Genomic DNA, 26,468 nt, shown 5'->3' with positions numbered 1-26,468 from the left:
GAAATGGGGTTTTTCTCTACTGAAAACGTGGGCTTTTTTCAGGGGAGAAGAGAAATCAATCTCAGAGCTACCCCGAAATGCGGCAGCGGGAGGAGAGCGGGAGGATGCACCCGGACCCTCGTCTCTGAATTTCCCAGGATGGCCACTGCTTGTTTGGAAGGGAAGGGGGGACCATGGCCCCGGTATGGTTTGGTATTCAATAAAAAGTTGAACGACTCCTGGGGAAAAAGGCACATTTCACACACAGAAGCCCTCGCTCCCTGTATTGGCATGGGAGAAAACCAATTTTCCATTGAAACCCCCTCCGAGGCGGTTTCTAGCTGAGAGCAGGTTCATGCACACACGCCTCTTGGGCCATACGAACTGCGTGGCTCACATTTTTCCAGCCTGGGGGCCTGGCTCTGGGCACACACGGTTGGGTTTGGGCAGCTAAACCGGTACCCTGACGTTCGGAGGAACTGAAGAGCCGCGAATCCCACCGGTGCTGGACCCGTTCAGGCGGGCTGGCACGACCCTCGTGGGGTTTGTGCGTGTCTGGGTGGAAACGGGGGCGGGATGGAGTGGGTTTGTCCGTACGGGCTGTGCCACCAGATTTTCTAGCCAATCCTAGAAAAAAAAAAAAAAAAACAAAAAAAAAAAGCAGGAGGGGGCAGGGAAGGTGGAATTAATAAAAGAACGGGATTAAAAAAAGAACGGAGAAGAAAGTTTTATGAAAAAAAAGAAGAGAAAAAGGAGAAGTAGCTTCACAAAGTGACACTTAATTCAAAGCTTTTACTTTGGCTTTTCCACCTCGGAAGCATGAAAGCAGCTAAATTAGCAAAACAGAAGTAAACTGTTGACTGCTTCATTGCAGGATTAAGTGTGATAAATGGAGGTTTTGTTCAGCCTCTGTCCAGATGTTGTGTCTACGCTGGGTGTTTTTTTTTCTTTTTTTTCTTCTTCTTCTTCTTCTTTTTTTTTTACATTCTTGGCCTAAGGCCCATATATATTTTGGATACTGCAGGGAGTATATAATATCATTGGAAAATGATGTGGTCTGGTAACCTTTTAAATAACATTTCCTCCCTCCTCTCTTTTCTAATAGTTTGTTTTTCTTTCCATGTTTTCCTTTTATTGGGGGGAAATTTTTTTTGGAAATTAATGAGGCCAAAGTTTTAAAACAAACAAAACAAACAACCCCCCCAAACAAACCAAAGCAAAAAAACACACTATTTCCCTCCCCATTGAGGGGGGAAAGAGTTAAGGGACTTGTAAGGGCGCAGGCTAAGGATGTGTTTGGGACTTTTTTTTTTTCCTGTCTAGAAAACCTTCCTGATTATTTTTTAACATTCCCAGCGCACTTGGTCCAGAAGCCAGGCTGGGTTTAGGACAGCAATTTCAGTTCCTTGCTCTGTTTGCATTGTCAGAGCCCCCCGACCCCAAAAGCACTTTTTTTTTTGCCTTGCGTTTCATGAATCGGAAGTACCTGTCGCTCCTGGAAGCGCTGGATGGAGGAGACTGATGACCGGCCTTTCCTGAATCTCCAACGACAGCATCCAGCAGGAATTCAGACCTCCCAATTTTAAGCAGAACAAGCCGGGGGAAGGTGGCAAGGGCAGTGCCCGCAGAGCTGCGCAGCCATGGGGCCGCCGTCCCGGTGGCACTGCCGAAGGGGACGAGGTTGCTGACCCCTTCCCCATGGCCGGGCAGCGTTCCCCAGGATTTTAGCATCCCCCTCAAAAAGAGCAAAGCCGTATTTTTGCATCTCCGCCACGTTGTGAGTTTTGCAAGTGGCCGGGTGCTGCCGGGAGCCGCTTTACCGCACCACTGCAGCTTCTCGCGTGGGGACAGCACTCCGGCTCCACGCTCCCCTCTCGCCTCCCGTGCTCCCCATGGGGATCCCGGGTTTTTTTTCCAGAGTCCACCTTAAAATCCCATCTCAGCAGCGGCTGTGCCTCCCTTGGCTCAGCCTGGCTTCGGGAGAGGAGCCCGGCCCAGGCTAAAATTGTGCTATTGACTCACCCGCTGGCAGCGGGCTGCGAGGCCGGCACGCCACTTCAAGGCAGTTAAAAGAGCATTTGGGGTCTCGTGGACACGGAGGAAGGACCACGCTGGTTTAACCCTGGGATGGCAGAGCCCTGCTGCGCTGGGGGTGAAGCCCTCTCCTTGGGTGTGCTGTGGGCAAAGGGGGATAAATAGGGGAGCGGCGTGGATGGTAATGAGGGGTACCAAAATGGGCTGGTTTAACCCCTTTATACCTCCCAGCGTGAGTTCGCCGCTGGGGGAGTTAGGGGAGGACAAAACGAGGGTGTTCACCACCCAAACACGGGGGGTTCCCCCTTAGAGCAGAGTCTGGATGTCAGCACCTACATTACTTAGGACTAGATTTGCAGTGACTTTAACAGCCCTTACCGCTTCCGACTCTGCCAGTGCAAGGTGAAGGGCAAACCCGCTGGCTCTGTCCAGCTTGGTGCTGGGGCTCTTGTGACTGTAAACATCTGGGAAGCGATGGGGAAGCATCCCTAGGGCAATGCCGTGAGGATGGCCAGCACGGAAACCTGCCGTGGCTCTCGGATGCTGCCCCTGGTCGAGGCACAGAGCCCGGGTACCCCCTTCCCGGGACAGTCGGGCTGTCCTGGCATTGCTGCCGGCACTGGCTGGCTGTGCCACTGGGGACGCTCCGGGCTGCAACGGGACAAGTCCCCGTTCCCCAGCACGGCCCCGTGTCCTGTACATTTTGGTTTTTCCAGGGTGACGTTAAACAAACTGAACCCAAAAAAAAAAAAAAAAAAAAAAAAGGTGAGAATTTCAGCAGATAAAAACGCAAAGCGGCAGCCGTTCGCAGCAGTAAACACCTTGGAAAGTCGCTCTCAATTTTTCTCCCCACCACCACCTCCCTGCCTCCCCTCCTCTCTCCCTCTCCTTCCCTCTCTCTCTCTCTTAAGGTAGCAGCGTGGGAGCTTTGCCAAAACACTGCGGTCCCGTGGGGAAGCTTTCCTCTCACTGAAAGAGCCCTTGCGCCTGCCAGCCCAATTAAAACAACGTGAAAGGAAAGCAGCATCTGGAATTGCGCTGCCTCTCACAGCCAAGTCACAATTGTTTAGTCTGAAAGTCGTTTCAGGGAGAGCGGGGCTGGCTGGCTGCGCAGTGGCCCCCACATCTGGATTTGCGGCTAGACAGCCTCTTTGGCTGCAGTCCTGTGTGCATGTGCATTTTTAACTTTAGGATATGCTGACAAGTTAAGAAGTCAGAAAGTCAGTCACAGTAACAGCCTCCGCGGCCCCTTCCTCCCTCCGCCCCTTTCTAACACACACATACAGTTGACTAAATACAATTTTCTGACATCCTTTCATCTGGAGAGAGTTTCTTCCCTTTCCAGCCTGCAGCTCGGGTCCCTGATGAGTTATTTGAGCTGAGCCAACACATGTGAACAAAAAGTCTTCTCTTCGGTTTATGCTCAAGGGCCCGTCTGTGCTACCCACGTTTCGCCGGCAGCGGGGCTCCGTCGCGCTCGCGCCGCGGCTGCCCCGCACGGGGACCGTCACGATCACCTTGCTGCTACCCGCAGGGGACAGGCTGCCCAGGGGGTTTCGCTCATCGCCAGCCGTGGGCCGCTGGCGGTGATGTGATAGGGGCCGGGATGTGTTTGGGGTTGAGCTGCCCATCAGGGCGTGCGTCCCGACGGGGAAGGCAGGAGCGTGCAAAAAAACGAGCTACCGATCTCAAGCGGCGCCGCGGGAGCGCTTCCAAGTCAGCCTCGCCATGTTTTGGCCAAACCTTTCCCTGCATTTATTTTTTCCCTCCTGGCTGTGGCTGAGATGTCGGGGTGTTGGTCATTCATACGGCAGGCAGGATCCCCAAAAAATGGGATGGGGAGGGCAAATCTGAACTTTTATAGACACAGCTCAGAAAAAGCCCCTGACCGTGCTGCCATTACCGGCTTGCATTTCTTCACACAGTGCCCAGAAACAGCCTGAGCCCGCACCAGCGTGGTTCTGCCTTCCCAGGAGCCAGGGCAAGCAGCAAGCAGAGTGGGGATGGCCCAGGAGCCGATGTCCGGGCGGCACCGAGGCAGCCGCCGTGCCGGCATGGTCCAGCCACTGTGGTGAACCCCGCTCGCCAAAACACTGCCAGGTGAACCCATCGGGACGGGTGCACGTCCCATCCTCCTGCACGACCAATACAGCAGCGAGAGGCTTTAGAGAAAGCCCTTTTTGTAATGAACGACTTCCCTCCGAGCTGCCAGAAACATCAGCACGACCGAGCTAGCAGCATCTTGCCTGGCTCCCGCATACGTCCCTCCCTTTGCCCAGCTGTGCTTTGCGGTATTCATCTGCGCGCGGTGTCAAAGCAGTAAAATGGCGATAAAATAAGGGAAAGTTTCCATTTGACGGGAGGTGGTTGTTATAGGCTGGGGGCCCCCGCTGCCACCTGGACCCGTTCTGGGCTCTGCTCTCAGACCCACACCAACCACACAAAGACTGCTCCACGTTACGGCCACGAGTTTTCAAAAGTGGCTACTGATTTGGGGACTGAGCATGGTTAGGGTTTGGTGCAGAGATCCCGAGCACCCCAGGCTCATGGATTCCCATGGAGAAACACCTACCCTCCCCGTTAAAGCAAATGCGGTAAAACCAGGGTCTGAAAAGCCTGGGGGCAACGCTCTGAGGTTTCCCCTCTGCAAAAGCAGCTTTTTGCTTTTTTCCCTTGGTTTCCACTTAGAGCTAAGCTTATCCTGCCCCTCACCCCAGTGTCAGGCCACGTTGCTTGGCCTTTGCTCAGCCCAGGTTAACCAGCACCCAGAAGCGGGGGTCCCCCCTGCGCTAGGAACAAGATTGGGGGGATCCCAGGGAACGGCCGGCTGCCCTGAGCCCCCCGGGATTTGGGGTGAGTTATTGTACTCCGGTGGACGGCTGCTTTCCCAGCTGCCCTTCCGCACGCTCTCCCGGCAGTGTCCCTCCTGCCGCCCACACCTCTGCCCGTGTGTGTGCAGGAGTGTCGCTACCAAACTGGTTTAGCAGCTCTGTGGGGCGAGTTATGTTGTTTCGAAAGGCTCCCAAATACATGTTGTTCGCAAAGCTCTCCTGTATAAATAAATACCAGCATTTCTCTCCTGACCTTTGCTCTTTTGCCGGGTTCCTCCTAAATGCAGAGCATACGAAACCGCCTTTTATCCCCAGCGAAGCCCACATCGCCCTATCTCCGTGTCTCTGTGTGCATGGTAGTGCAGAGACACATCTGGGAACTGTCTTCTTCATCCTCCTCCCTCCCGGCAGCCTCGGACCTTGGGCTCATGGGAGACCCAGAAGCGTCTGAGTTTCTCTTGCCTTGAGCTGAGAGGCCGGAGGAGGGATGGAAAAGCAGTACCATCAATGCCAGCATTCACAAATCCCATGTGAGGCCTCCAGCTTATTCTGAGACGGGCTGAAAACCCATGCCACAATGCTGTAATGGTTGTCCCTGATAAATTTGTTGGGGTTTTCTTTGTTTGCCTTCTGCTTTCCAGGCCTGCTGGAGTAGCAAGGTCGTAGCTCCAAGTGTGGCTGGGTGGCCAGAGCTTTTGCAATTTTATCAGGAGTCTTGTGGTAGCCAGTGTTTACTCTGAAACCTGTCATGTGGCTTTTTTCGCTCTGGCTTGCTAAAGCCCTGGGAGATCCAGGGAGCTAGGGAGCCACAGGGGAGAAAAAATATTCATATAGCAATAAAAGAAAATAAAACCTTTAGGAGCTTAGACCTGATTGCAACCTTCTCCCTGCAGGGCCTGCATCGTAGGTTGCTGATTTTCGGCGGTGCAAGAGCAGACCCTCGTCCTCTGGCTGTGTGGCAGAGACCCCAAGGATATTGGATGACAGAGCATCGCTTGTGCTGGCTCCGAGCTCTCACCCACCCCGAGGTTGTTCTTGCCGTTGGAAAGCAGTGCCTGCTATCGATAACGCCCTGATTGATGGCTGGGTAAACTCACCTTGTTTACCAATGTGGGTGTCATACTGACAACAAACAGGTCTCTACCTGAGTGTGTCATAAGCGAGGGAGGACGGTAAATAAGAAATGACACGTAATGCTGCAAAGCCCGGGGCTGCTGGAAACAAGGGAACAGATTCCTCCTCTGCACGGCACGTTGCAGCAGAAGTAAATCGAAGGCTCAGTCACCTCCTTGGAAAACACTGGAGAAAACGACGTAAACTACTTGGAAAAAAAGGAGAAAGAATGTCGCTAGATTGCAGGGTCTTTGGGGCAGGGACCGTCTTTATTCAGAGTTTGCCCAGCACACAGGGGCGTTGTGGCAGGGCTGCCAAGACAGCTCCGCGTGGGCACAGTGCACCCGGCCAGACGGCACTGCCCTGGGGCAGAGGCACCTTGTGCAACCCCCCCTTGGAGCAGTCCTCATGCCGTAGCTGCTGGCACATGGACAGTGATCCAGGACACCCAAGCTGGCTGGCCAAGGTCCCCCTATACCTGGGGCTATGGCAGGAGCCCGGATCATGCCTTGTCGCATCCTCTCCTGCGCTACATCCAACGAGCGGTGATTACAGCCGTGCCAGAATCTCCTAATTACACTGCTGTGGGCGCCAGGCAAACCCATGGCTTTGGTGAAATTAGCCTGGGCTTCAGCAGAAAGCCCATCAAAGCCTGTAGAAAAAGCCTCACTGAAGCAGCTATCCTGGATATACACGGGTACAAGTGAGGACAGAAAATGCCCCTTCTCCTGCCGGCTGCCCCGGCCGTGGTGCCGGGAGCCAGCACGCCGGCTGCCAGCTCTGCTTCCCCCCTTCCCCAGGCGTCTCCGAGCACATCCCGCTGCATCCAGCCTTCCTGTTCCAACGCCCCCAGCCCTTCCCGCTGGCAGGACCCCGGGGGACAGCCCTGTGCCCCCACATGCTGCTCTTCTCCCTGCACGGCATGGGCTGTTCTGCTGCTTGCAGAGGGGGCAGGAGGACCGGGGGCTCCCAGGGGCTCCCAGGCATGAAACCATCCCGGGGGTGATCCCTGGCCGACACTGCCAGGTCTCAGGAGGCCTCAGCTCTGCCCATTGCAGACGAGCTTGACAAACCCTCCCAACTTGTGTGAGGACCTCTGGATTTGATTGAAGCCTGGAGCAGTCACTGCAAAGCCATGGGTGAGATGCAAAAGGCCCCAGTTAAAATCAAGGTGTGATTTCTGAGCACTGTGGGCAAATGCTCTTCCCGCTAAATGGTTCAGGTCCTCCAAAAGCACTTTCAGTCCTCTCCCAGTTCTTCTTCTCATGTTGGAGTCAGAAGTAGCAGATCAGCCTTACTCGAAGCAGGACCATCTAGTATTTAAACTCAGGTCCAATTCCTCCCATTTACTTCCCAAGTGTCCTTGAGCACATCATTTCCCTCTGCCTCAGGTTCCCCACCTGTGAAATGGGGCTGAAAACGCACCGAGACAATATAAAGTGCCTCAGGCTGTACAGACGTCCTCGCTGCTCCGGCAGTAACTCTGATGTCTCTCATTTTTTGCCACTGGTTTAATGAAACCTGCTCTGCGAACCGAGCGGCGTGACGGCGGCGTGCCCCGTGGAGGTGCTGAGCTGTCTGTCACGGGCGCTGCTGAGACCTGCTAGAAATGTGTAATCTCAGGGAGCCCCACACCAATTGCTGGGATGAAAAATTTCATGAAATAATGTATGCCACGGGATAGCAACATGGGATGCTGGAGCCACGGACTGGAGATGCTGAGTGTGACACTAACAAGGACAAAACTTTTTACTCACTCCTCCCTGCCTGGTCCCCTCCACCCGTGCCACACACACACACACGCACATACAGAGTTTCTGGGTTTATTTTATATTTTCCCTCGTAAAGATTTGTGTCCGTGCTGCTCTCCTATCAAAGCCAGCAGTGGCCCCTAGAATAAACATGCGGTCAGAAGACAGAAAACTCCAGGCTAAAACACTATTCGTTTCACCCATAGCAGCATAAACTGAGAGGCTTTTAAGAAGGGCGAATGGTTTTCAGTAAATCTCTCATATCAGCAGAAACCTTTGAAAGAGTTTGTTTAAAGGCTGTGGAGATAAACAGCCCAGCCAAGTGTTTGTTTAAGATGTATGTACTCTGTGTCGACTGGTAGGCTGGTATTTATATCAAGGGGGGGAAAGGAGGGCTAGGATCTTTTTGACCCTTTGCTAGCTATGGCTGCATGAACTGGGGTGTTTTGAGAGCTGGAGGGTCTGGGCTGGGTCCGGGCTGGGTGTCACGCAGGACCCTGGGCTGCAGATGGGGACAAAGCCAGGTGGGTGTGCGAAGGTGTGCGAGGGCTTTGGGCGAGCGTCAGCACTTCTCTGCTGTGCAGAGGCGTGCAGAGGTCCTGGCTGAGATCGCTGTGCCAGGCACTGGGTAGATAAACGTCTGGTGAGGGATTCCCTGCCTTGGACGGCTTGCAAGCTAAATAAGCCCCACGGAGGGAAGGGGAGGATGGAAGGGTGCACAGCCCCGGGAAGCAGACGGGCGAAGCTCAGCCCAGATTGCCCTTGGCTGTGCGGCAGCCTGGGGCTGACGTGGGAGCTCAAAGTCATCGCCTGAGCCCCGCACCGTGCCTTCAGCTGCAGCTGGAAACGGCCTTTCGGCAGCTTAGCAAAAGGCGAGTTGAATAAAGGTGTGTTGTATTTCAAGTGACATTGGCTGTAGGGCAGTAGAGCTAGAGGTGGTTAGCAGCGTGCTGGCACGTCCCCACCACGGTGATCCCAGAGACGGGACCGTCCTGGGAGAACCGAGGGGACAGAGGACTCTTCCACCGCCCCAGAGAGGCAGCGATGCCAGGCTGGGGAGGTGCCTTCCTCGCTTGCTTTCAATCGTGGCTGGCCCCGTTTAGGTCCAAGAGCCAGCTTTGCCTGCAGTCCGTCCTAGCCACGTACGCACCCGAGCACCGGAGCTCAGCACCTGCGGGGTCCCGCGCCGGGGCCCCTCCTGCACGCCTGCAAGGGAGAGGTTTAGGGGGTCAGCGTGCCCTCACCTGCCCAGCCAGGAGAGCACTCCAGCAAAGAGTGGAGCGGAGACTTTCCTGGCGACAAGCTGGTTCTGTCACCTTCCCTTTCAGACCTGCCCTTGTAAATCATCTGGATGGCTTTTTCCCCCCTAAACTAAAACAAAACGTGGATGCTTAGCAGCCTGTCTCTGGGAAGGAGGTGCAGTCAGAAGGGACTTGCTCTAGATTTACCCTTGTGTAGCAAGAAGCAGAATTTGGCCTGTTTCCTGGACTGGGAGGGTAAGCAATACCCATCAGCTGAGCTGGGCATGTGAATAATGCTTATATGCTATAAGTGTTATCCCTCATCCTGAGGGATCCCAATAGCACATACAAATCTTCCAGGTGCACTCAGTGCTCCTTCTGCCACTTCTAGGCCAGATCCTGGGGTCACAATCAGTGTCCTACACATCTGCTGGACATGGGACCTGAAAGGAAAATGCTGCAAACAGCTGACTCTGTCAGGTGGAAATTAAACGCTGAGAGCCAAGAACTCAGCTGGTTTAAATCAGCATCTTAACAGCGGTGCTGGTGGAGTAGCACTGATTTACACTGGCTGATTTGGCCCAGAGTGTTTTGAAATCCAGCCAATGCTTGCAGCTTCCACCACGGGCAGCCCAGGGGCGCGTGGATCCGAGGGGCTCAGTCCTGATGTTGTGTTTCCCCAGAACGATGGAGCCTCTCTCCCTGCAGTGGTATTTACACCCTCCCGGGCAGTATGTTGGCACTGTGGTTCATAACTCCTCGTATGATGGACGAGGTTGATGTGCATATCACAGGAGCATTCGATCTGGAAGGTGAGTCTTGACTTAGGTAACGAGTCCAATTGTATGTGATGTTTTATAGCCAGAAAAGTACACAGGCTGCCCTCCTAACCTGCTGTGTTTCAAGTATTCAAGCTGTTGGGGCCTCCAGCTCTTGCAGGCATCATATAGATTCATGTGCAAACCTCACAATTTAAAAAGAAAATTCCATCCGCAGATAGAAAAGAAACTTTTTTAATTAGCGTGAACTGGAGTTTGGAAGAAAAAAAGCAACCCTTCAACTGACTGAGGATTTTGTTTACAGAAAATCAGATGATCTTGTTTTGAGCTTTTAAAACTGTTGTCATATTTTTAAGTGTTAGAGGCACTAAATGTTCTCCAAACAAATCCGTTCAAAACTGCCCCCCCATTTCTGAACTGCACAAATGAGATGCTCTTAGCGTGCTCCTGTTTCCTTATTTCTACTCTGCAAAGATTGCTGAAGCTGACCTGCTTTTGAAATGTTTCAATTTGGCCCAAACCAGCAATTTTTGTTGTGTTTACCCTCATTACTCACTGAACCGCCTGTTCAGATCACTTGGCTATTGAAGCACCTCAAAGTTTCTTACGGAAATCCTCATTTTAGCCCTGTCGCAAACATTAACATTCAAGACAAGTTTGGGGTGAGCGCCCAACGCTGCTCTGCCAGAGTCTGGAGCTTCCCCACAAGTCAGGGCAGCGCTGCCTGGGAGAGGATGCTCGGGGGGTCAGGTCTCTCTCGCGGGTGGCATCGACACCTCCCTCTAATCTCTTCTTTTAAGTCTTGTTATGAAGAAGGTTGCGACCTCCCTTGGTCACATATTGCAGAACCTTCGCACAAAGTTTTCCCTATCCTAAAACTGCAAGCGAAGCCCCTTTCTGCTCCTCCTGTGCTGGGAATATGGAGAGCAGTTGATCCCTGTCCTCATCACAGCAACCTTTTATACTGTAAGGCTGTTATCATCTGCCCTCCTTAGCCTTCTCTGGGCTAGACTAAACAGACACAGCTCCTCCAATCTCTCCTCATGGGTCATGTTTTCCAAACCTCTTATCGTTGCTTCTCTGCTCGTCTTTGAACTCCCTCCAGTTTGCCGAACTCCCTCCTGACAGCCGGTAGGCAACGCGGGCTGGGTACCCAGCCGAGCCCCATGTGGAGCAAAGCCCCGCAGCATCCCCGTGCACCCTGCTGCGGGCTCCCGTGCTCGCTCTGCGCTAGGCAATTTGTTGGTTCATACCAAGCTTGCGATCAAATATAAATCTTACTCTTTGTTGCGCCGCTGGCTTGCCAGCCTTTCCAAAAAAAGTTATAGTTGGGCTTTTTGCTTCTCGTTCCCTGTCCTTTTGGCCTGACTGCAGCTCATTAGGTCATTCATTCCTTTTATCGAGATGGTTTTGAACGCCAATCCTGCCCCCCCCCCCCCAAATGGCAGCCCCTCTCCAGGGTGCTCTCGCAGACATTGCACATGTACTCTCTGCGTGCAGCCTCATTTACCACCAAAAATATTAACCAGGCCTGGGCTGGGGACAATCCCTCCTGCCCCAGCCCTGAAAAAGTCCTTTCAGTTCAATAGCAAGCCGCTGATAACTCCTAGTGTGCTTTCCCACCCAGCTGTGCCTCTGCAGGATGATGATTTCATCTCGAGACCATGTTACCTTTATTCGCTTATGAGAATATTGGGGGGGCTGCACCAAAGCCTTCCTGCAGTCAGCCTGTGCCACGTCTGCCGCTCTCCCCATGTCAGCCAGGCCAGCTGCCTCGGCGCAGAAAGAAATTGTCTTGACGCAGTATTCTAGACAAACCCATCTCCTCACCATTATCTTTTAGCTCCTTTCAAATTGATTGCTTAATAATCTATTTGTGTATTTTTCTGAGTATCAATTTATTCTGACTAATCCCCCCCCCTTTAATCATAGATGTTATGATTGTCTTTTCGAGTCCTCTGGGAATTTACCATCCGAGTTCCTGTAGATGCAAACTAATGGATCAGAGAGGGCTTTGTCCCTCCTTATGTATGAGAGGGAACCCCAGAGGTTTCTCCAAGCCCATCCCCACTTGGGGTGGTGACAGCATCTGAGGGGGAGTTTGTGACCCCCCCCAGCCCTGGGGCTCTGCGTGAAGAGCCACCAGGTTAGATATGGGGCAATGGCAGCTGGGGGGCACGGGGCTTGTCTTGGCTTCGGTGCAATGCCGCTGCTCCTGCAGAAGGACGGAGATGTGCCAGCCTCCCTTGCAGCAGGCGTCTTTGCAAGGCTGACTCACTTCTGCTCTTCGCCGTGCCCGTCGCCTCGCTACGTATCGTGAAAGCAAATCCTGAGAAACCACTTTCTTCGCCTGGTGGGAATTTGGAGCGTCTCGGTTCTTTTTCCAGCCCATAAAACGCCCATTCCCCTCCCTGGCTTGGTTCTCCTCCACCCCCTTCTAATTTCTGTGCAAAGGAAAGCCCTGTGTGAGATACTGATTTAAAACCCAGAAGCCAATACTTTTCTTTTCAAACCTCGGCATTTCATCTTTCCTCTAAGAAGGAAGGAAGCCCCTTTTGTTGAGTACACAGCCTGTAATTTCCCTGTCAGATCCTAGCAGCAGGTCAGTGTTGTGACTGACTGAGTGAGGATCGCTCCCTTAAGGGTAATTACACTAAATTTCCTTTTGAAGGACAGCTTTCTCTGGATATGATACAAGGAACCCGCTTTTTTCCATTCACTTAAATTCATGAATTCAGTGGCTGTCACCAAGCGCGCAGCAGTCAGGGACTTACACCCCTTCCAGCTCCGAGGCGAAGCCCAAGGAGGTGGCGATGGGGACATGTGGCAGAGCCCCCACCGCCATCGCCATGGAGGAGCTGAGCTGGGACGGACCACGCTGGGGACGGGAGCTCATCACGGATCCGGAGGCCAGAAGAGGGCTGCGGACCGACCTGGGATTTCTCTGCCCACCTCCGCACATCATCGTGCTCTTCTTCCCTTCCTTCCACCTGGGTGGCATCGCAAGGCTTCATCCATTACTTTCTGGCATCTCAATTGCTCCTGTGGGCTCACCCACCGTGTGTCCAGGAGTCACTCATCAACAACAAACAGTTAAAAGGAAGAAAATAGGCTGGAAATATCAATGCACTTTGGTAACAATAAACCCTGCTTTTAATTTATGCTAATATGTAGGGTTGTGGTGACAGTAAGAACAAAATTACAGAGTGGCTTTCTAGCTGGTAATTATCCCTCCATTTTCGTTGCTCGGGAAGATGGACACACAATTATGCTCTCTTGCTGTATATTAATACGGATTCTTGACATCTTCAGCAGACCTGGAGCTGTCATCGGGCTTTTTGTCTACTTTAATTGAAAATTAATGGTTACTGTGTTACCACGGAAACCGTGGCAATGGACGCCAATAGCGCTCACATATCAAACAGGCACTGGTGGCATTGTCTGTCCGTGTTGACCTTGAAAGTTAAAAGAAAAACTTAAATTAAAAAAAAGAAAGGGGGGAGAGGGGTAGGAAAGAAGGAAAACCCTTGAAAACAGTGGGTTGGATACCATGCATCAAGGGGAGGGGAGACGGGGAAAGAGGGATGAGAAGGAAAAACTTGGTGCCTTTTGTATTTCGACAGGGAGAAAGAGGGAGCTTCGAAATGAGAGAGTCCGAGTGGCAAAGCGGAGAAGATGTTTGAGTACATAAACCATATGAGTGTCTCGTGAGCAGCTCCAGGGCTGCGCGGGGCTCTGCACCCTTGAGTCGCTGCGCGAGCAAGGGGTGCGTGCGGGGCCATCGGTGTGAACCACAGAAAAATCACGGGAAGGAGCCCCAAGGAGGGGAGGGAGAGGGCAGGACTGGGGAGAAAGTTAATGGTCTGTGTGGAGATAAGAGAGAAGGGGGGAGGAAAATAAAAGAGGCAAGAAAGAGGGAGAGAAATAGGCTGAAGGGAAGAGAGTCCAGATTTGCTTTGACTGGAAATATTGCCTGGACGGTGGATGGTTGCAGAGCCTGTGGATTAAAGCAGCCCCCGCCGGTGCTCTGGAGAGTGTTTTGGGCCTGGTGCCTGCCCCGGCTGCGTGGCACGGAGGGACCCTGCGGCCCCTTCCCTCCCCAGAGATAAGAGCGGGAGGAGCGGGCTGGGGGCGCGGGGGGAGACCCTGCTCCGGCGCCTGGGATCGCTCGGCTCCGGGGAGGGCTGGGGGAGATGGAGGGCTGAGCCCAGCCAGGGACCCTCACCCTCCTCCGTCTGGGTCAGAAGCGGGTGGGACTTCTTCTTGGAAATGCAATTTTAGGTAGGTTTTGCTTTCCCTAGCATGAAACTTTTGCTGTCTCCTCTCTTCCCCAGCTCGCCCAGGGGAAATGCAGCTGCGCCTGCCCTTTGGGGGCTGCTCCGTGCCCTTTGGCAGGGCTGCAGCTGCGGGAGGAGGACCCCAAAAGCTGCAGGAGGACCCCAAAGCAGCCTTTGGAAAGGTGGACCTCCAGCTCTGCTTGCCGGGGTGCAAAGGCATGGCAGACCCTTTCCCTGGGGAAACGGTAGGGGAAGCAGAGCAAAGTTGTGACACTGGGTGACAAGTGGCTGGGTCTCTTCTTGGTGACATGGTGGAAAGCAAGCAGGGGACAGGCGGCAGCAGCCCTGCGGAGTGGGGTGCTCCCTGCCTGCAGTGGGTCCCAGTTTCCTGCACCTAAACGAGCTGCATAATTGCCCTGGCTTTTTCTCTTCTTTTCTTGCTCTCCTTGAGGTTCCCATGACCCACGGCCCTGCTTTTAGCAGGGGCTGGAGCACAGGGAGAGGCAGCTGCTCTGCTTTCCCATGCACAATAAAACCCACCTTAGAGCAAAGGGATTTGCAGCGGGTAAGAAGGTTGTCACCACCCTGTTGTGCCTGCTGCCCCTGCCTGGGAGGAAGGCAGAGATGTCCCTGCCAAGAAGCACTGCAGAGGACGGAATCGGGAGCAGCGTGGTCAGGAAGTGAAACAGTGAAATTTCAGAATCCTCTGTGAAAAGGCAGATATTCCCCAGGCACCCACGGCTGCTCGGTGCTGCTTAATGCATCCTCCCACGGGACAGTGTTCGCTCTGCCCAGCCTCTCCCTGCTGCCACCGGTCCAGCGGCACTGGGGACAGCAGAACGTGCCCACTGCATCCTCCCTCCCCTGGCAAACATCTCTGGATGCAGCACCGAGGTGAACCCCGGCCTCTTCAGGAAGGCGACTGGGGGCCTTTTAAAGCCGGGAGCTCGTCCTCCTCCTGACCAAACAAGAAGACAAACACAGCGGAGGCACGCCTGAAAGCCAGAGTCTTTTTTCATTTTCCCCGCATCCCTGATCCCAACCTTAATCCTCGCTCTGAATCCTGTCAGCCCGGCTGTTCTAGCACTGACATTGCTGCAGGCATCTTCTCCGCTGCCTTCCCTCAGATCTGCCTCCTCCTGGGACGTCTAAAGAGGACTCTGAGATTTCTGTGTTACTGGATGATTCACTCCGTGCCCTCCAGCAAAGCGCCGGGGTCCCCAGGGGAGGACGCAGGCAGGGGGTTGCGATGCCGCGCCGACGGATGCTCCAGCGCAGCAGCCGGGGCTCGGGGCCGGTGTGCGGCGGCTGCAGGCTCTGGCCATCTCATGGGGGTCAGCCAAAAGCAAGAGCAAAGGGTGGGCAGGGAAAGGGTGCTGCCGCCTGGTGCTAGTGCTGGCACTGGTGCCCGGTGGTGGAGATGAAACCGTCACCCCAGGACAGCATATACCAATTTTGTTGTCGCGTTGTTACAATAATGATGCGCTGGAGTATTTTGCCCAACCCACCATCGATCAGAGGCTGTAAATGCTCAGTGATAGACACATCACCGGGCCAGGGGCTGCCGTGGGAGAGCGGCTCTGGAGGAGCCTGCCCACCTCTCCCCTCGCCCACCCATGCAGCCGGCCTCGGCGTGAGCAAGCCCATGGCCTGGCTGGGGTGGGGATGAACCACGGGAGAGCAACGGGGTTTATCCCCACTGTGTTCAGGGGGGCAGGTGCCACCAGCCCTCACCCCTATTTGTGTGACACCGGGAGCATCTGCTCCCAGCGATGGTGCAGAGACCCGCGCTAAGCGCATCTTGCTTTAACCCTCTGAGATGGGGGAAGGAAAGCAGAAAAGTCCGTAGGCTGAAATCTTCTTGCTCGGCTATGTCCAGGTGCAGCAACAGCAGAGGGCCCGCGTTGCTGCAGGGTTTGGGGGTTTCTGCCTCTGCACCTATGGAGCTGGGGTGGCACCGAGTCCCAGATCCAAACACCTCTGCGGGGGTGGAAAACCAAGATTGTTCTACAACTGCGAGTCGCAGGCTCCCCGTTCAGGCAGGTTTCCTCAATAAAAACCAGCCAAGCTGAACTGCAAACTCCCCAGCAGGCATTCCCCTCGCCTTTGGAAGGGATGACGATTTCCCACGCCGGCCCTGCGGCCCCTTCCCCGCTCCCCATCAGCTCCCGGCGGGGAAGCAATGGCGTAGGACCATGACTGGCAGCTCCTGGGACCCCAGATGTTGTAAGCCCCCAGGATCCCCCGAACGCAAACCCGTTGTGCATCGCCGTAAGGAAAGGAGCAGTGTCTTAAGGACCTTCAAGCGGGGAAAAAAGACAGAGCTCAGTTATAGGGTCACGGGTAGGGTCTGCCCCACCTGGAGCAGCCTACGGTGAGGGTCTGTCCCCCTGCTAAACCCACCTGGGGCAGCTGGGAGCCCCCCAGGCACTGGGACCCGCTCTCCATGCTTTAATCACCCTCGCTGCACACATCTGAGCGGGTGTCAGTGCAGCGGCATAAAGCTTTTACTGTATTTTATGTGGGCACTTGGAATATGGGCCGCGGGTGTTTTTTTTTTTTATTCTGTATGTGGGGACTTTAATAGTACATGTTTGGATTTTATTAGCCTGCGTACGTGGGTTTTATGACAGGAAAGGTGGGCATTTTAATGAACTGCTCAAGACACAGGAACAAGAATGGAAAGACATTTTCAATGGCCCTTTAATAAATAACAAAGAACTCGTCCATTTACATGTTGTAAGCAATAAAAAATATGTCTGTGTTGTTGAACATACATAGTTCCTGTGAAGTTAAAATCCATTATTAACCTAAAAAGCTAACTGCGCCCGCTACCCAGACAAGAATATTTTTGCTTTCGGGGTTGCCGATGCACGATGCGGGAGGCTCTGAGGTCTTCTGCACACCCGGGGCGGGACGGACCAGTGCCAGGGTCGGTCCCTCGCGACTGAGCGGAGGCGTCGGAGGGGCTGCCCTCGCCCACCGCGCTCTTTGGAGCAGCCCAGCAGCGTGGTGAGGCTGGAGAGGTTCATCTTTGAGCACCGCTGCGCCGTACGGCAAGTCCCGGGATGTTAAACGGAAAGAAGTGTCTATCCAGGACCATAAAGGCATTTTCTCCCCTGGGAAATTCCCCTTGCTGCCCCGCTCCAGCCCTGCCCTCTGCTCTTCCCTTCTCCCCGCAGGCAGGGAGGTGGGCGAGGGCAGAGCATCCCGGCCGGTTCGGGCACCTGGGGCGAGCATGCGGGCTGCGGCTGGCCGCCGCGCTGCCCCGGGGATGCTCTGTGAGGTGCCCGGCCAGTGCCAAGGCAGTTGCATCGCCGAGCAAGCCCCATGCCAAATTCGAGTGCTGTCTTTTGGCTTAAGTTCTCCTGTTTTTTGAACACCCACAGATGAACGTAAAGTGGGCTACAAACCCGGCCGAATCCTGCAGTAACCCGACGCGGGGCAGGGGGGGAGGGCTGGATTCCTGCAAGAGCCTGAAAATATCTTTCTTTTTTGAAATGTTTGTATAGCATGACTTGGCCGATTTACCTCATAATATCTCACGTTGGCCTAAAGCCGAGGGCATTAGCGAAACTGTGAGCCAGATAAATGATTCTAGTGCTTTTTCTTCTCCGTATCTGCTGTTACAATAAAAAAGGGCCTTTTCCATCCAACTGCCCTCCCATTAACCCAGGCAGTGCCGGGCCGGGCAGCAGGACCGCGGGCAGTGAGGAGAGGAGGGGGTGCGAAGGCGAACGCAGCCGGCAGGAGCCGGGTGTTTGCACAGCCAGGAGTGGAAAAAGCCATGGAGAGCCTTCATGCTTCCTGGCATGGCTGCCATCCAGCATAGCTGCGGAGGTGGGACTGGAAGCCCAGAGATGCGAGATCTGCAGGTAGAAACGTTACCCAGAGGGAGCTGGTTTGATATTCCCATGCAGTTGCATTAGATATGGTTCCCAGCTGATGGACTTCTTCTCCAGAGGCTGCAGACTCCCTCCAGATGCTATCTAGGTGGTCTCCAGGATGGCATCTGCACCGGTGTTCAGTATGGGGGCAAGAGGATTTGGGGTTCGTCTCCTCCTGGCTGATGTGACTCACAGCAGGAGGTGACACGGGTTAAGAGGTGGCACGTCCCACGTTGGCCAGGAGTCACCTGGGGCCGCAGGAGCCGATGGAGGAAGCATCCGCATCTCCTTTGCTTAGCACAAGCCCCCCCTGCGCCAAGAGAGGTGTAATAAGGCACGTCAAAACCACCGATGCTGTGCAGCGAAGGTTCGGTTTACAGAGGCAAAGGGGCTTTAATATGGAATAACCCCAATTAACCTGCAACAAATTCCCAGCTTTTATTTTTTGATGCTTGCAGGGAGAGGAGCAGGACCTGGAGGCCTGAGGAGCGGGTTTGGGCTGCTTGTGGAAGGCTGTGAAAATTGCTCGGGCAGGAGCGGGGTCAGGGCAACCAGCGGGATCCATCTTCCCCCAATTTCCAGCTCAAGCCCTGCAATGAGAGCTCACTGTGACCTGAAGCAAGAAGATACTGATTTTACTCAGTTAAATTGCTTTAAAAAAGGACAACTCCATCAACACTAAAAGTGTTCAGACACTCGGCATATGGTTCAGACTTGGAGCTGGGGTGTTTTTGCTGGGACGTGGTGGCTCCAGTCTGGGTAACAGCTTGCTTTTCAGCATTTGAATGAATTTGAGCACGTTTTTGACAACGGTCTCGCTGGTGGGACCTCAGCTCTGAGACCTGGAGGATGCCGGTGCAGCCGGTGAAATGCCAGTCTCACCCCAAACCAGTGGCTGCTGGGTATCGCTAGAGCAGAGGTAGGAACCAGCGAAGCAAAGTGCTGTGCGAATGCCTGTGCAACGCGTGTGCACACGTGCACGCGTGTGTGTGCAGGGCTGGGGGAGCAGAGGATGATCGTCTCCCTTTCAGGCACGCTGGGATTATTGTGCACAAAACCTCCGGAGAAATGGTTTTCGTACGTTTTTAAAAAGTGATCAGCCATATGAGGAGGTGTGTTTGCTAAATTTAATTGCGGTAATTCAAACACAGCGAAGGCTTTGGGATTCTGGTTGTAGAGATTAGGTATCGTAGCTAACATCATGTACATGCTGTGATTACACGCTAAGTAACGGGACCTGGACCCCGTCGAAGGCAGGCGGAGCGATGGGTCAGTGGGTCTCGTTTCAGGAGATCTGTGCGAGGGAGATACGATACGCGGTGCTATTTCAGGACAAAGGGGCACATTCAGCCCCGGCGGAGCTCTCCCGAAGCCCACGACAGTGCATCGGGCAGGGATGTTGGTAATCAGTGGCAGTCGGGCTCTTACAGCCATCCAACCACTGCCGCATCTACGCTCGGTACCTGGTGCGGCCTCTGGGAATTATGCCACAATTAATTGCCAGTTTCCTTGGCGATGGGATCGGGCTCTGGAGTGAGCCCAAATGCCAGATGGGGATGAGCCGAGCTCCCCGGCACACCCCGTTTGGACCGGGGCTAGTTGCGCACCTCCCCGAACGTTGGTGACCTCATGCTGCAGACATGGATGAGGTCACTCAGATAATTGCTCTCCCAAAACGCTGTATCTTGCGGGAAGAGGATGTTATGAAGCCGGAGAACTTGCTAGGGCAAAAAATACATTGCACGCCCCTGGCCGAGAGCGCTCCGAGGGGAAACTCATCAGCGGAGCGTGCCAAGACCTCTGAACAATAGACTGCAGGCTCCGGGGGCATGGCAGGAGAAGAGACGCCGGCAGCCGAGATGCGGCACTGGGGGAAGCCAGGGGGATAATTGCAGGAGGAAGGTGTGCGGTACCTGGCGGGAAGGGAGAGGGGCCTTGCAAGGACCTGCCCTCCCCAGGGCACGCGCGGCGGGTGGGCAGAGCTGGGTATGCGTGCCGAGCTCTCCCCGATGCCAATCCGGGCTGCGCAGTGCGCTGCAAGTGCTTTTCCGCAGGGGAAGAGCCACGTTCATCTGAGACCTTCTCCTTTGCCTGCCGGGCTGCCTCCTTCCCCCTGCCCGCTCCTTCTCCCCTGGTGAAAACGCCGCTTCTGCCGCTCCAGGACAGATCGGTGCAGATGCCTGGGGGTGCACGGGGTGCTCGGCTCCGCCACCGCAGGTTCACTGCCTGGACGAAACCTCTGCAGCGCTGTGCCTCAGTTTCCCTACCTGCAAAATGGCAGGAGCAATGCTCTATTACCCTTGCAAAGCACTCAGAGCGCCTTGCTTGCAAAAACGTCCCAGTTATCGCTCATCTAACCCTCCCTTCCCTTGCCAGGGAAAACTCCAATATGTTTTATCCTCCGGTATAAAGTTGCTGCAGCCCGAGACACGCGGGCTCCGCTCTTCTCGCAGACCTCGCTCAGGGTGGTGTTCCTTCACCAGGCTGTTTTCAGCTGTTTCTTCTCTCCGCAGCCCCATGACAGGTATTTGAAAAGAAGCTGAGAATAGTCCTATCAAACCTTCGGAGTTATTGGGACAAGCCAGACTTTAAGGAGACTGAATATGAGTGAGTTTCACAGGAAAACAAACAGAAATACTTTTGTCACTGCACCAGAAAAAAAAAAAAGGGAGGGGAAAAAAATAGCCACTCTATGGAAAAAAATCAACTCTTTCCTGAATAAAGCAGAAAAAAATGCTGCTGTATTGAGCTGTGACATATGGTTACACAAATAGAAACCACAGAGGGGAAAATCATGTTTTCTCTTTCATTATTTATCACTCTCTAACTGTCTCCAGCTGGGTGAGTAAACAGCCTCATTGGGCTGTAATGAGAACAGCCTGCTGCCACTGTGCTCCGGGCTGCCGGAGCCCGATGGTGCACAGCGCGTGTGCGAGCCGGCGCGCGAGCGTGCGAGCCGGCGTGCGACACACCAGTCGCTGCCAGCCCCCGGCTCGCCCCGCTGCCCCTCGGCCCTCGTGGCCTCGCCACCAACGCCGGGGTCCGGTGGGATGCGGACACGTGGCCCCGGCACCCACAGCATCCTCTCGGTGGCAAGCGCTAACTAGGTGCAGGCTCGGCGCTAAATTAAGCGGGCTGCTCCCAGTTATTGTTGAGGGGAATTATGTGCCCAATTTCCCCCCTGAGCCGCGTTGCAAATTGACTCCTAAGTGTCCCGTGAAATGGCTGCATAATTTGCACATTTGAGAAGCGGCAGCAGGAACGCGTCTGAGAGCCGGGTGCTTTGCTTTGCGTCGTTCTCCACCTCGCTCGGTTTGTAGCCGGTTTTATTGCCGGGTTTTGCCCACCCCGCGGCTCTCGCAGGGTTTAATCGCAGGGTCTGTGGGCTCTGCAGCTTTCTGAATGCATCTTTCCTCCCGTCCCATCTTGAGCGGCTCCAAAAAGTGAAGTTTTGCAGCTCTCACCTCTCTGGGGACCAGAGGTCCCTTCCCACACCCCGAGCCCTGATCCATCCCCAGGAGCCCCGACAAGGAGCCTCTGCGGGTGCACGGCAGCTGGCCCCTGCCTCCCGAATCCCATTGCATTTTCCCATTTGCTTTACTGGGGGGGGATCAGACTTTAAGATTCAGATCCCCCTGATTAGGGCGGGCTTTGGATTAGGCTCTGAATTAGGTCAGAGTATGGGATCTTTCAGCTTCCCAGTTGCTTTCGTGTTTCCCTCCTGCATCTTTCCTGGGGCACGGCTGAACTCGAGCCTCCCTGGCCGCCACGCAGCCCGTGCGCGTGAAGCGAAGGGCGAGTTACACACATGACATGGGTACAACCGCCACGGCCCAGCTTCGAGCAGCCCCTGTCCGTCCCTCGTCCTTGTACCCAGCACCCAGCGCAGGGCCCTCGGGAAGGTGCAGCCATCGTGGGCACCACGTAGCACCGAGGCACCGCGTCCTTCTGAGCCTTTCAGGGGAGAAAGGTCTTAGCTGAGAGCCAGAAAGTCCTTGAGCAACAATAGCGGTGACGAGTGATTTCCCATGAAGATTAACCCATTTCTCAAGTCAGGAACGGCAGCCATCCCCTCTGCGCCGAGTGGCGTTTTGAGCGGATCTGAGCCCTTCCGACAAATGAAAAACTATTAGTAAACGGAAGCATATTTAATGAAAACTGACCCAATTTTGAATGCCACTTCTCCTCCCACCTCAGGAATAGTCTGTGCCAGAGTTTGAGTGAAATTAGGTCATTGTTGAACAAAGGTCATGAAAGAACATTAAAAGCTTTTCAATGGGAAACCCCACTTTTTATGGCTTTTGTGGAAATCCCCTCCCAAATAAAGTTATAAATAAAGTGACAAAAAAGTGCATGGAGCAAATCATCCCTGTATTTACCCAGTATGCCCAGTTGGGTGCTGTTAAAAAAAACACCTTGAACCAACTGCAGATTTCACCCCTTCTGAACATGCAGTGAGTTTTGGGAAGAAAAAGAGAAGAACCTGGTGAGAACCCAACTTTTTTTCCTACTAAATCTTTGCATCCTTCAAACCTGGCCATTGCTGCCCTCCTGCAGGACGGGGATTTGGGTGTAAGTCCCGAGAGACCTGGGAGCTCAGGGGTACGGGCAGAGCGAGGTGTCCGGCGCGGGCAGGGAGGGCTCGGCTGCGCCTCTGGTTCAGCCCAGTGCAGAAGCACACATTCCCATCCCATTGACTTAGCACTTAAACGCCCGCCTTGCTGAATCAAGCCCTCTTACAGTAAATACTCACTTAGCTTTCACAATCGCCATCTGATGATCTAATCCCTGCCCATTTGCCTGGGAAGGGATTGCAGAGGCAGCTCCTTTCTGCAGAAAACCAGTGCGGGTGAGCGCCAGATTTGGAACCATTGGGAAACATTTACAAATTGGTAAATAAAAGTGAAAGCCTGCGGTTAGGCTTGCTCAGGAAAGTTTTCCGAAGTGCAGAGGATAGTTGAGGGGGGCTCCTGTAGGATTAGGGCCCCCCAATGCCCGCTCAAGCACAGACAAAGTGTGTGCGAGCAGAGCAGCAGCCTGAGAAACTTCTCTTTGGTTTTGGGAATGAGCTGGGGGACAAGGAGGCCTGATCCGGCGAGAGAGGCAGCTCTGATCCGTTGTTTGACTTGATTTTTAAAAGCTCCCGTGCCTGTGTGTGTATACACATATATACGTACCTGCAAATGCAAAACTCGGTGCATATTTTCCCCTCACTCTTTAACAGCAGTTTGGTCTCGATTGCATCTGGTTTGGGCAGTTGCTCAAGGTGCTGGTGGTGACTTCCCCATCTGGTCTTGCAGGACCAGCTCACTCCTGCCGCTGCCCATCCCTGGTCCCACATGCGCCGAACTCAAAGCCCTGCTGCCATCCCATCCCCATCCCTGACACCTCTGCAGGGGCCGGGGACCTGGCTCGAGGGTGCAGCGAGCACGGCCACAGGCTGCACGAGGGCTCGTGGCACGTGTCCCTGTTGTCCCCGAGCTCACAGGAGCTGCTCCGTGGCCCTGGTCAGGATCCCGGGCTGGCGTCGGACCCGGTGACGCTGCAGCACCGTTACACCGGAGCAAGGCAGCAGAGGAGCCCTCGGTGGGGGAAGTGGCGCGAGAAGCCGAACTCCGGCCCCAAACAAAGTGCTTTTGTGCTCCCACCGGAGAGCGAGGCAGGATGGCTTCCTGCCGCCCCGCTTTTGGGCCCTGCTTCCCTCTTCTTCCGTGTCCTGTCCTGCTGCTGGAGCATTAAACAGGCCAGATCCTGATCTCCAGAGCCTGCCTCCAAACCCACAGTTCCCTCCGAGCACATCGCAACCTCGGCACCGGCTGCTTCACCACCTTTCCCTCTCCTCCTCCTCCCGGCCACACCGTTAGCATCCTCCCCATGTAAATTTTAATGAATTGTCATCAGACCAAAGTAATCACCAGTCAGCAAAACTTAATTTTACAAAAAGACAAAAAGAGGCTTCGCTCTAATTGATGGAAAATTGGTCGTTTCTTGTCAGGTTATTGTTCATTTCCCACCCGCTAATGACTCCACTCCCGCCAGCCGTGCCCGGCCCGGGAGCCTGGCGAGCATCACGGCCGCCCTGTGGAGCGGCCCCGGCAGCTCTCGCCCTAAGCGGAGCCGTGACGAAACCTGAGATGAAGAGGAATATTTTCATTAATAAACTTTCAAAAGGTAATGCAATGGAAACTCTAAAAAGGAGGGAGGAAGAGAGACGACGTCCTGCCCAGCAGCCCCGAGCGGAGTGGCAGGAGCGATGGGAAGCACTCGGCTGTTTTCATCACAGCACACAGGGAAGCAAACAGCGTCGATAAGAGAGAGCCGATTTCATTTTTGGATGCCTTTCTGGTTTAATCACCCAAGATGAGAGCTGGATAAACAAGGCTGGAGCCCTGGTGCAAATCTGGCAGAGCTTTGCTGAATTTGTGGACTCAGACATCAGACCCGGCTTTTAATGGGTCTTGAACCAGATGCTGTCCCTTTATCACAATGTTCTTAAGATGGAGAAAAAAAAAGATGGGTAATTTTCTTTCCCTTCAAATATTGGCAGTCCAAAGGGAAACAGACCTACCTCACGCTATCCCAACCACTGTTATTTACGGATCGTATTGCAGCAGTGCCCAGGGACCCTGGTCTGCTCCCATCTTGTTCGGTATCGTCTAAGCACACCCGTGGAGTACCCGTGCGAAGCAGCCCCCAGCCTCCCCGTGCCACTGCACGGGCTTGGTCTACACAGGCTATTACGGTAATTTGATAAGGCAGTTCTTCATGATATGAATCTTCGCCTTCGTTAAAGGGAGGAAAAAAAAAAAACCATTGCGTTTTGATGGCTCACAGGGACAGTTCATTAAGCAATCAACTCTTTTAATGAAATATTTCTTTGTTAAAATATTCATTGATCTGCCGCGGTTTTGCATGGAGAAAGGGAAGTGTCCCAAAAGCTTTTCTGTTGAGTCTTCCCAAGCACGCACTTAAAACAGCGGGTTGTGCCCCAGCGTTGCAAACACGGTAATTCACACCTCAGCCCTTGGCAGGCCCCCTTCGGGGAGCCTGGCCGGGACCCCGGGCTGAAACAGAGATCTAGGGCTTTCTAGATATTTTTTCCCCCGCCTTTATCACACTATTATGGCTAATGATGGCTGAGGTTTTACACACCAGGTCTGGGTCTTCTTTGGAGGAAGCGGTGGAGGGATGTCGGGGTCGGCTCTGGTCCGGCTTGGGCAGAGCGGTTTGTGCCACGGTGGCCGGGTGCCACGTGAGGACGTCGTGGCAGGGATGGGGGAAAGTTGGGCCAGGAGGGAGCAGAAATGGGCAACTGCGGAGCGGGCAGAGCCGGCGGCGGTGGGCAGCGTGGGAAGAGGGGGGTCCCAGTGGGAGGGACGGGTTCTCCTGGCCGGGTGCGAGGGGACAGGGGACCTCTTTGCACCCGTGGGGCACGCAGCAAAGGTCGTTTTACATCCCGCAGGGATTTGGCCAGATGCTCTGGCCCCAGTGTAAGAGCAAGGAGGAGGGAGCTCAGAGAGCCAGGATGGAGAGCATTGGCAGAAGAAGAAAGAGAGGAGGGAAAAAAAATATATCAAAGAGCGAGAAATGAACAACTGCAGACAAAGCGCCGAATCTGGCCTCCCCCCTCCTTTCTCAAACCTTACACCATGAGTAATCCCCACCGCTCGGCACCGTGACGACTCAGACAAGTAGTCACGGCGTGCGGGTAAGCATCTCCCCGAAGGAAACAATGCAGACAAACACGGTGAGTGGTGAATGCAGACGTCCTGCTCTGGATGAGTAACGTTATTTGAAAAGCAGATAAATGAAAAAAAAAGAGAAGAGGGGAAAGGAAAAAAAAAACCCAACCACGGCACATGCCAGTGGGGAGACAGAAGCCAGGTGTCCCGTGTCTTGGTGTGCTGGTGGAGTGGCACGGCACAGCACGGCACAGCATGGCATGTGGGCTTCCGAGCGGGGGTACGGCTCCATCGGGGATGCCACGGCACCCTGCAGCAGGGCGATCTGCAGCCCCTCCGCTCGCAGGCTCCTTCTTCTCGTGGCTGAGGCTTTGCAGGCACGGAGGAAGCTTGGTCACTGTCTGGAGACCCCCCACGCCACATCCTTTTCTCTGTGTGTGGGAGCAGCACACCCAGGCGCCGGTGTTTTCGCCTCTCCACTGTCTCTCCTTTAACCATTGGCTTCAGCTCACTAAAACCCAGCTGAGTCCGGTCCGCCTGACCCTCCTCTGTCTATGCAAGTAGGGGAAACTGAGGCACGGCACAGCTGCAAGCCAGAGGGGCTGCAGAGCCCCTGCCCGGGCTCTGAGGCTGTGCCTGGGATGCTGTACCCCCTGCAACATTTCCCCCCCCGTCCCCACTCTGCGCTCAGCTCCAAAGCGGAGCCGCCAGCCCCTGCAGCTTTCAGGATCCCCCTTCCCCGCGGGGCTGCTCGCCTGGGGAAAGGCCACGGGGCTTTCTGGCCGAGGGCGGCGGGGGCACACCGGCCAGGGCAGGAGGGAGCGATGCCAGACCCCGGGCAGACAGCAGCCTGTCGCTTTAAAAGGGAGCCAGGAGCCTCTCATCACTTACAGT

The 26,468-nt window shown here is 54.5% G+C and overlaps 1 protein-coding gene across 1 annotated transcript; it reads right to left on the bottom strand.

The window, feature by feature from the left end:
* Positions 1-18,377: 18,377 nt before the first annotated feature.
* On the bottom strand, positions 18,378-26,236 carry LOC140643321 (uncharacterized). The gene is made up of 2 exons (XM_072844933.1): positions 24,461-26,236; positions 18,378-18,505 (listed from the first exon to the last, which is right to left on the bottom strand). The coding sequence occupies exon 1, from the start codon at positions 26,070-26,072 to the stop codon at positions 25,005-25,007; it is 1,068 nt and encodes a 355-aa protein (XP_072701034.1). The 5' UTR covers positions 26,073-26,236; the 3' UTR covers positions 18,378-18,505; positions 24,461-25,004.
* Positions 26,237-26,468: the final 232 nt, after the last annotated feature.

Source organism: Ciconia boyciana, chromosome 23 (assembly GCF_034638445.1).
Source record: "Ciconia boyciana chromosome 23, ASM3463844v1, whole genome shotgun sequence".
In the NCBI taxonomy this organism is placed as follows: Eukaryota; Metazoa; Chordata; class Aves; order Ciconiiformes; family Ciconiidae; genus Ciconia; species Ciconia boyciana.
This window is presented reverse-complemented; position numbering and strand designations above follow the sequence as displayed.